This window comes from Engraulis encrasicolus, chromosome 24 (genome assembly GCF_034702125.1).
Source record: "Engraulis encrasicolus isolate BLACKSEA-1 chromosome 24, IST_EnEncr_1.0, whole genome shotgun sequence".
Classification (NCBI taxonomy): Eukaryota; Metazoa; Chordata; class Actinopteri; order Clupeiformes; family Engraulidae; genus Engraulis; species Engraulis encrasicolus.
The window spans coordinates 23931265-23939934 of record NC_085880.1 but is presented as its reverse complement, the minus strand read 5'-3'; the positions used below and the strand labels follow the sequence as shown (position 1 = coordinate 23939934).

The following is an 8670-nucleotide window of genomic DNA, read 5'->3' as shown; positions in this document are numbered from 1 at the left end:
AGATGCACAGCAATAATGCATGATTGGCGCTCCTCAAATGGTTGTCTGTACTGTACTCCAGGGGTGGGGAACCTACTGTATGTCTCAAGGGCCGTTTGCAGCCCTTGGGGCCGTTTTATACGGGCCCCGATATAATTTTAATGTTATGCAGCTTCACTTGAAATATGACATATTTTGTAAAGGAACCATAGAAATTACATTTCCAAAACAATTAAGTTATATTCAGGGACCTATAGAAGGTGGGGTCTGTTTTAAAGGTGTCTACCTTCAATATAGGCCTAAATTGCATGGGGAAATCTTGATATGTGTTCATAGTACGGCCCTCTGAGGACTTTTACGGCCCTTGTAGGAATTTTAAGTGGCCCTTCGAATGAAAAAGGTTCCCCACCCCTGCTGTAAGCCAACAATAGCACATCATACATGGAACCCTAGTGAAATGGAATGTAACATAATATTTTGGATTTGTCCATGTTGACACTGGATATTATGGGGTAGTGTCGCAAAATGACCTCAATGAGCATACAGCAATATTATGGCAAACTACAGAGCAGTGCTACAGCACCCCCTGTTGTTAAATGTCATCACAGCACCTTCTAAAATGAAGCACCAGCAAAAGTCTAACAGAAGGTTTCCCAGCAGAGAAGCAAACAGAACAATGAAAGGATACGTTCTCAAAAGGCTTTTTTTTAAAGGTTTTATTTTCATATTTTAAAATCTTCAGTATTTTTCTGCCATTTGACAGGAATGCATGAGAGACAGATTGGCTCAAACATCGTCACAAAAAATGAAACAAATGAAACAATTAAAAAACATACCCCATCACAATTGTTTGTCAGTCGTTATGACAGCAAACATCAAAACCACCAGACTTTTAATCCACCACCATCCAAACCAGGACACCTTCTTTTCACTTATGTTCCTTGAAAAAAAAAGTAAGCCCCCTTTCTGTTACCCACTCTGTCATGTGGGTAAGATGCAATGCACTCTTTTAAAAAGGAGCATATGGGACAAAGGCCTTGTGGAATTCTACCTCCCTCTATCCATCCCTCCCTCCCTCCCTCCCCCTCTTATTTTTCGCTGCCACTCTTACTTTCCAGATCAAGAGTTAAAATCCTGATAGTCAAAGAGTGTTTGAATAAAAAAGGGTAACACTTTTTTTGTCCTTTTCACTTTCCACATTTCTTTTCTTTTTCATTGTCTTTTATCGGTTGTATGTTTTGGATGCTAGCCCACAAAGCACAAAGACGCTGTACTGTACACACCTTTGAGAATAGACCACTACAGGCCCAAAGGCAAAACTCACCATACACTTATGCAATTGCTTTCTCCCTGACACAGAAACTCACACACATGCACGGAAAGAGAAGTAATCCGTGTATTTCTGTGTGTGTGTGTGTGTGCACATGTGTATGTTTATAAAGACACCCATGTAGGACCCCCCCCCCCCACTCCCAAAAAACAAAGAAAACTAAAAACAGACACCCAGCACCACCAGCTCATACATACATCCTCAGTCCCATCTTTTTTGCAATAAAGGAAAAGGCAATTGAGCAGATTAACATTCAAAGGGGTCTCTGCTTCAAACCAATTAGAAACACAATGAAAAAACGATGCAGTGAACACTTGGAGAGTGAACAAATTAACACTAGAAGAAATTGACTAAGTGTTGGATTATCACTGTTTTTTTTACGGTGTCGGAGAGCTCCGTACTCAACATTTGGGAGCTACCGTACTTCTGCATTCTGATTGGTTTTCCACAATTGCATGGTTCCCAAAAGGTTACCCGAGTTGTTGAAAGACCAACAACAGCCCTTAGACCTTACAACAAGTTCCAAGCACCGGATTGGAAGCCGTTGAACCACACATTATTTTTACAGGAACAAACAAGTCCATGCCAAATCTGCAATCTTGTGTACAGAAAAAAAACCCACAACACATTCCACTTCGGAAGTTATGAAAGGCCAAAGGGGTAAGAAGGAATTGAGGAGTTAAAAGGCGTTATGTAAGGGTTAACGTTCGGCGAGAAGGTCGCTACCGTGGAATAGCAGCACGACAGAGAGAATCTTTAGACCCCGACGCGGAGCGGAGGGGTCTTGTTCTCTCTGAAGTGCTGCTATTCCACAAAGCGACCGACTCGCCGAAAGTTAACCCGCTTATTATATGGATATACTTAAATGATTCACACATGCGGGGACATTTCTTTAGACCTATTTAATGTTAAGATTGTTGCTGCGCAAAACAAAACAGTGCCGTTGTGGAACACCGCTAGGCAACAGCTAGGTAGGCTAGCCAGGACAACAGGTGTTGTCTATCACAGCAGCTGATAAGAGTGACAAAAGACCGGACCCCCTGCGGAGTGATATGAAACATTCGCTTTAGCCACTGACTTGTATACAAGCCAGTGGCTTTAGCAGTGAACGTCTTGTTGCCATTGACAGCGGTAGCCAGGACAACGGGTGCTGTCTATCACAGCAGCTGATTAGAGTCTTGTTGAAAAGTCGCTTTAGCAGTGAAAAGTCTTGTTGCCATTGACAGCGGTCTGTTATAGACCAACCCGTCCGTTATCGAAAAATAACAGACGTCCGAACGTTGGGGAGCCCCGTTGAAATGAATGGAGCATTCGACAGATGACGTCACAACCATATAATAAAGCAAGTTAGCGCTCAGTAGCAACCTACCCACACTGGGAAAAAAAATTGAAGAGAAGAGAAAAGGAGACAATAAAAGAGACCTGATATATACAGAGAGGCAAATTCACTATATACAGAGTGGCCGCACTACTAGAATGTACATTGCAGAGGCCAAGAGAACTTCCAAAAGGGGAGGCCGCAGAGAGTTGACCTCCCCACTACTGCGGTATCTGCTATGAGGGTTGGAAAACAAAGGAGGAAAACAATATTGTTTACTTTAACCCCCCCTTCCTGAAAGATAGCTGGTTTGAAAGTCTGGATGAGCAAATGAGTAAGAATGAAGGGAAGTATACAGAGGTGGTTAGGGAGACAAAAATAAGAAAAAACTGAAGAAAGGACGAGTCTTTGGAAACAATCAGGTGATGAACAAAGATACCTAGTAATACCTAGTAGCAAAACATTTTAAAAAGTACAATTCTGTAAAGGGAAAACAATACATTTCAATAATCTAGAGCCTCTAAAGAAAAATATTTGAAAAGAAAGGTGTTGTGCAGTTAGCCATCACAAAAGCCCACAATGACATGTGGTTTGAGGCCTGAAAACATTCAAGATTGCTTGTATGGCGTGACCACCCAACAACTTCTTGTATGCAGAAAACCATGTCCATGCAAACCTAACAACTATTGAGGAAAAGACTCGCCAGATCGGCAAGAGGAGATCAAAGGCCTATAAAGGAAGAGAAACGTTCTTCACTGAAGGTGTTATCTACCGTGCTTTTGTGTTTTGGGTGTCCTCTACACAAAACGCCTTTCATTCTTTAAGTGTTTGAAAGATGCTGCGGATGTTGCATTCCTTTCCCAATATCAAGCCCAAACTCTATTTCATCTTTGCTCTCCTTCTCTCTCTCTCTTTCTCTCTCTCTATCTCTCTCTCTCTACTGTCCGTTCAAAAACATGCTTATGTCATGCACTCTCTACTGTTTGTCTAGCCTTCAACTCCATGCCTTTTTACATTCTTTATTCCTACTCTCTCCAAACAATTTCCAAAATAACAAACTCAAAATACATTAGCCCTTTTCTCGTTTGCAGATTGATGGCAATTTTAAAATCGAGACAATGCTTACTCCTCCTCCCATCTGTGTTTATCTCACAAAATGAAAGATGTTTGCAATTGAGCAAAGGATCAATCTTTCACTTTCTTAACCATAATTGTACCAATTTTCTTTCATTTTCTCCACAAAAAACACTTTCCATCTCCTATGAATTACATATTTCTGTTGAACACATCCTGAGTTCTGAAGATTTTAAAACGGTAATATTGACAACTGTAATGTGTGAATACAGTATGTTCTACACACATTTTTGCTTCCACAATCAGCTTATACTGTATATTGCAAGTTCCAACTTCTTTTGCCAGTTCATGCCAAGCCAGCCAACCAGACTGCAAAATATCCCTGGCTGTGATAGTGTTGTCAGTACTCTATCAGATGATCAAGATGCAAGTCCAAGTCAACGGCTGGAGACGCATGGAAGGTTGTCGATACAGTCGCTGTAACGGACACTCGAAAAGAAACAACATTATCTGTAGAGGTGGACCCCTGGTTGGTCTGAAACGGGTGTAAAGTGTTGTGCGTGAATGTTTGAATGTGTAAATAGTGGCAAGAAATGGGATGGAATGGGGTCTAGTAGGGCAATGGCAAACTCCTTTAGAGCAACACGAGCTGTAAACAGCGTCTCACACACATTTAAGACTTTTAATCACAATAAAAAACCCATAGGCTCAATCAAACCAACAAAAAAAGAAAACAATCGAAGAAAAGAAAAAAGAAAAGAAAAGTAAAGAAAAAAGAAAGGAAAATAGTCACTTAACTGCTACACCCCCTCTTCCTAAGAAAGAAACAAATCACAAAACATAGAAGACACAACAAGTTTTTTTCACCCTTGCAAAGATGAGGGCAATCATTGCAAAGAGACTGTCTGACAAAACACTGGGGAGAAAAAGCAGAGGTAACCAAGGTGACATGACTCCACCTGGAAGCCCAGGAGTGGGTGCATCCACAAACCAAGTCCATTTTTTTACCCAGAAGTCCAAGGTTGGAAATGGGAGAGAACTGTTGACACAGACCTTCAAAGTCAGCTTCGCACCCTGTATGAAGAGAAGCCGTGTGTGTGTGCGTGTGTGTGTGTGTGTGTGTGTGTGTGTGTGTGTGTGTGTGTGTGTGTGTGTGTGTGTGTGTGTGTGTGTGTGTGTGTGTGTGTGTGTGTGTGTGTGTGTGTGTGTGTGTGTGTCAGGCTAGTAGGGGGTACCACTGTAGGGGGTTAACATGCAATGCTGTACTACCCTCTGAGTTGGAGCATACTACTACGTCTACTATAAAATCAGTCGAATGTGCTAGTTATTATGATTATGCAGGAATGCTGTGACTGTTAGCTTTGTGCATGACAATGAGTCACACGAGACTGGCCCTACAGGTATGAGGAAAATCTGTTCCCCAGTAAAGACTTGATCAGTTAAATTAACCCATCTCAAAACATGCATAGATTTACAGTTGTTCCTACATTTGCAGGAAATGGAGACACTTGTCAATGTTGATATACACAAGGTTGAAACTTCAAATAGTTGTTTTATCTGGTCTGGCATTTTTAGTGGTCTGCAAATTGGTGTGTTCCGTCTGAATACGGTGCATGCTGTATGATGGCAAGAAAAGAGTATTTGGATTCTGCTGGTTTAGAAAGTCTGTGTGTGTGTGTGCGTGTGCGTGTGCGTGTGCGTGTGTGTGTGTGTGTGTGTGTGTGTGTGTGTGTGTGTGTCAGTCGAGGATAATATCATGTTCCACACGTCTCCTTTTCTCTACAGTGTACACTCTGCCCAAAAGACTTCTCATAAACATTTCAATCCATCAAATCTGGCAACATGCTCTTCTTTTTTTCAACATATCGTGTTTTTTTAGAACTCTCTTACAAATCCAGAGCTTAACAGAATACAAATAACAACAAGAAAAAGAAGAGTCCCAGACACTTTGTAAAAACAGACAACGTAAAAAGGTTTTAAAATCCTGCTGTGTTCACCTTCTGCACAGAGCTGTAGTGACATTATCCGTGTGTGTGTATGTGTGTGTGTGTGTGTGTGTGTGTGTGTGTGTGTGTGTGTGTGTGTGTGTGTGTGTGTGTGTGTGTGTGTGTGTGTGTGTGGTGTGTGTGTGTGTGTGTGTAAAGCACATGAGTAGAGGAGAAAAGGGACAGTCTGGGTGTTATGGTGGGTAGGGTAGCTGGGTAAAGTCTACATAGGAACCTGTGGTGGTGATCAGAGATTGGCAGCTTGGACTCATTAGGGTTACAATCCAATGCCACATAATATTCCATATAACCTAGTTTTCCTTGTCCAATTCAACAGATAATCATTCAACCAGGCAATCACCGTTGGACAGGTGAAAACAGGTCATTAGGAAAATGTGACACTAGATTGGATAGCTTCGTGAATCCAGGTTGCCCATCCCTGGTGGTGGTGATGCTGGGGGTCCCTCACGGGATGGGGGTCACACTCCCCCCTTTAGGAGGGTAGTGAGAAGGGTGTCCCCTCGTCGCTGGGCGTGGCCGTGTCGTCGCTGGGTTCCAGGCTGTCCTTGGGGCTCAGCGTGCTGTCGGACGTCGGCGTCAGATCATTGGTCGGTGGCGGCGTGTCGGGCGAGCTCTCTTGCCTTCCGTTGGCCGTGGGGCCCGGCAACCCCGTCTCCTCCACCATGCCGTCCAGCGCCACCTCCGCCTCCTCTCCGCCGCCGGGGGTGAGTGGCGGCGTGACGAGGGCGTTGGTGCCGGTGTTGTTGCTGCTGGCGTTGGCCAGCGGCAGCAGCGGCGGCGGCGTGGGCGTCTCCGTGGGCGTCTGAGGCGTGAGCGGGGTGAGGGGCAGGGAGGGCACGCCGCGCGGCGAGGGGCTGAGCATGAGGGTGTCGCTCAGGCCCAGGGCAGAGTCACTGCTGGGCACGGCGGGCACCAGCGAGGGCGTCTTCTCCACCAGGCGCCACTGCATGATGCTGGTGTCCTTGCCGCCCGTGGAGAGCAGGTGGCTGTCGCGGTGCAGGAAGCTCACGTTGGTCACGTGGCTGCTGTGCGCGCCGTACTTGTGGCTGGGAGCCTGCGGACACACGACACAGAACATGGCAGGGGAACATGGTCATATGCAGGTGATAAGAAGCAGCACACCTTAGACACAGGACATGGCAGGGGAACATGGTCATATGCAGGTGATAAGAAGCAGCACACCTTAATCATTTTAAATGTGGGCTTTTAGCTCACACTGGTCTACTTTCATCACTGGTGTCATCCCAGTAAAAGTTATGCATATACAGTACAATATGCAGGAAACAATACAAGAGCATCATCTAGAGGGGACTCTTCAAGTGTGTTTGGAAGTACCACTTTTGGTCAAAGTGCCTTTTCTGTAGAAACATCAGGGCTATGGAACAGTATTCCTGTAGGTATCAGACAAAGCAACACACTCAGTAGTTTTAAATCAGGTCTCAAGAAATGGCTAAAAACAAGGCAGCACTGTGAACATGTTCAGTCATTGATCTTATGTTTGGTGTTTTATGGCTACTTTATCATGTATGTTGTTTTTTGTTTCTTTGGTGTATTCTTTTAACTAGATATGCCTTCTTGGCCATGTAATATTGTGGGCTTATTTGCGCATTGTGCACCTTTTAATTGTATTGTCGTCATAATCTTGTATTATTATTCCTTTTAATCCTATTTTTTTATCTTAACACCAATTCCTGTCCAGGTACTACAGATGAAAATCAGCCTTGTGGCTATAATCTGGCACAATTGTATTTTGTGCACTGTCCCTTTCAAAGAAACAATAAAAAAATAATTTCACAGGTATTTTCCAATTTATCCACCCGCCAACTAATGTCGGTAAGTTAACCACAGCCTGCCACAGCAGTAAACAGAAATGTATAGACCGTAAGTGAGCAGTCTCTTAACTGGCCCAGTACAGTCTAATTGTAGTTGTCTATGTTGCGCAATGTCTGAACAGGGACAGGGCTTAAGTGCATGGCTAGCAAAAGGCCAAAGGGAGCCATACAAAGTACACAGATGACCTATAGATCTAATCAATCTATGCATTTCTCTTTTTAAAAATTCACTTTGGTTTTATTTCTATGCTATGTTAGAGCTGAATGAAGAACACATTCTAGTGCAAGATGAAGGTTCTAGCTTAAATAATGCAAATTATTTCGTGTTTTTATGTGCTTCTGAGGCTGAGATATTTAGGTTTTAATAGGGAGAGGGCACCTTTTCCCAAAAAGGGCTTAGGCTAAAATGGGTTAAGATGCCCACTAACCCTGCCCATTTCAGCATTTTTATGCTACCACTGGATTGCCAGTCTGCTAGTTCCTGGCTGCCCATAGCCCTTCTGAATGATTCAGCACAAGCAACTGCTACCCAAACAGTGGTGGCGCCACCCTTGTGACTGTGAATAATAAGGTAGATACACACCTTAAATTTGCAGCAAGGGTACTGGAAGAGGTGAACTTTGCAGAAGTCGTCGGCGAGGGCGATGACCTTGCGGTTGTGAGACCTAATGAGGGCGTTGATGTCTGTGCCGTCCGATCCTTCTGGCCAGACACCTGCCGGTCAACACAAATGAAGGACAACTTTAAAGAAAGCCACTCCCAAACACACACACAGACAGTACGTTTTTTTTTCATTTAATTTACAGTAGAGACATTTGAATGATTGGCTTGGTCAGACATTTAAATGGATACTTTGTCGAGCTAAAAGTGTGTGTGTGTGTGTGTGTGTGTGTGTGTGTGTGTGTGTGTGTGTGTGTGTGTGTGTGTGTGTGTGTGTGTGTGTGTGTGTGTGTGTGTGTGTGTGTGTGTGTGTGTGTGTGTGACCTACCAAACACTTGGAAGCCCAGTACACAAGTGTAGGTGGCCCAGTCTATGTCTTTACACTCTGAGCGATTCCGGATGTAGCTACAGCCATTTGGAATGTCCCCTGGGAAGAAAAAGACAGAGGGAAGTCATTGGAGAAGTCTGGGT

The 8670-nt window shown here is 43.9% G+C and overlaps 1 protein-coding gene across 3 annotated transcripts in view; it reads right to left on the bottom strand.

Annotated features, from left to right (window-relative positions):
- Positions 1 to 5827: 5827 nt before the first annotated feature.
- The window catches only part of LOC134441875 (echinoderm microtubule-associated protein-like 4), a 109269-nt gene continuing 106426 nt past the window's right edge, over positions 5828 to 8670 (bottom strand). For all 3 annotated transcript variants that reach the window (XM_063192296.1, XM_063192293.1, XM_063192294.1), the window contains exons 22-24: positions 8528 to 8626; positions 8123 to 8253; positions 5828 to 6761 (exon numbers count right to left, since the gene is read on the bottom strand). In XM_063192296.1, the coding sequence (XP_063048366.1) occupies positions 6180 to 6761; positions 8123 to 8253; positions 8528 to 8626 (812 nt within the window). In that variant the 3' untranslated portion in view covers positions 5828 to 6179. The remainder of the gene's footprint in view (positions 6762 to 8122; positions 8254 to 8527; positions 8627 to 8670) is intronic.